Source organism: Bison bison, unplaced genomic scaffold (genome assembly GCF_000754665.1).
Source record: "Bison bison bison isolate TAMUID 2011002044 unplaced genomic scaffold, Bison_UMD1.0 scf7180017864155, whole genome shotgun sequence".
Taxonomy (NCBI): Eukaryota; Metazoa; Chordata; class Mammalia; order Artiodactyla; family Bovidae; genus Bison; species Bison bison.
In genome coordinates, this window is record NW_011494727.1 from 1,401,213 (window position 1) to 1,401,688 (window position 476).

Sequence of the window (476 nt, forward strand, 5' to 3'; positions counted from 1 at the left end):
CCGCGGTGTCCTGCAGGTCCCCGCCCGTTTGCCCCGAGGCCCTAGCGGCCCCCGAGCGCCTGGGGAGCAGGGTCCCCGACATGGGACCCTGGCTGACACCCCCTTACTGCCCCGGGATGCAGTCTCCCCCGCAGCTCTCTCAAGGAAGAGTCCCTGATGCGGCCCTTTGGACGTCTCCTCAAGCCTGTTGTGGAATGCAGACACCCCCAGAGCCCCGGAACCAGCCCACGCCCTGGACATCGCCCCCCGCGTCTCTGGAGCTGGCTGCAGTGTACCAGGTGCGCGCTCAGGCTCTTGCCACTTCCCTCGGAGTGGTCCCCAGGCTTCGATTGGAAACGGAGGGGGTGAGTAAGCTCTGGTCTCCCGAGAATCTCATGCCTTTTAGATCCCGGATTACCTAATCCTGATTAGGGATGGAGAGAAGCTGAAGCGGAGGGATGAAGAGGACCCTAACCTCCTTGGGGAGACGGGTGGGG

At 64.3% G+C, this 476-nt stretch overlaps 1 protein-coding gene across 1 annotated transcript in view; it reads left to right on the forward strand.

The window, feature by feature from the left end:
* The window catches only part of MESP2 (mesoderm posterior basic helix-loop-helix transcription factor 2), a 2,612-nt gene that overhangs the window by 443 nt on the left and 1,693 nt on the right, over positions 1-476 (forward strand). Inside the window, 1 exon segment of the mRNA XM_010841137.1 lies at positions 3-278. Coding sequence (XP_010839439.1) covers positions 3-278 — 276 coding nt within the window.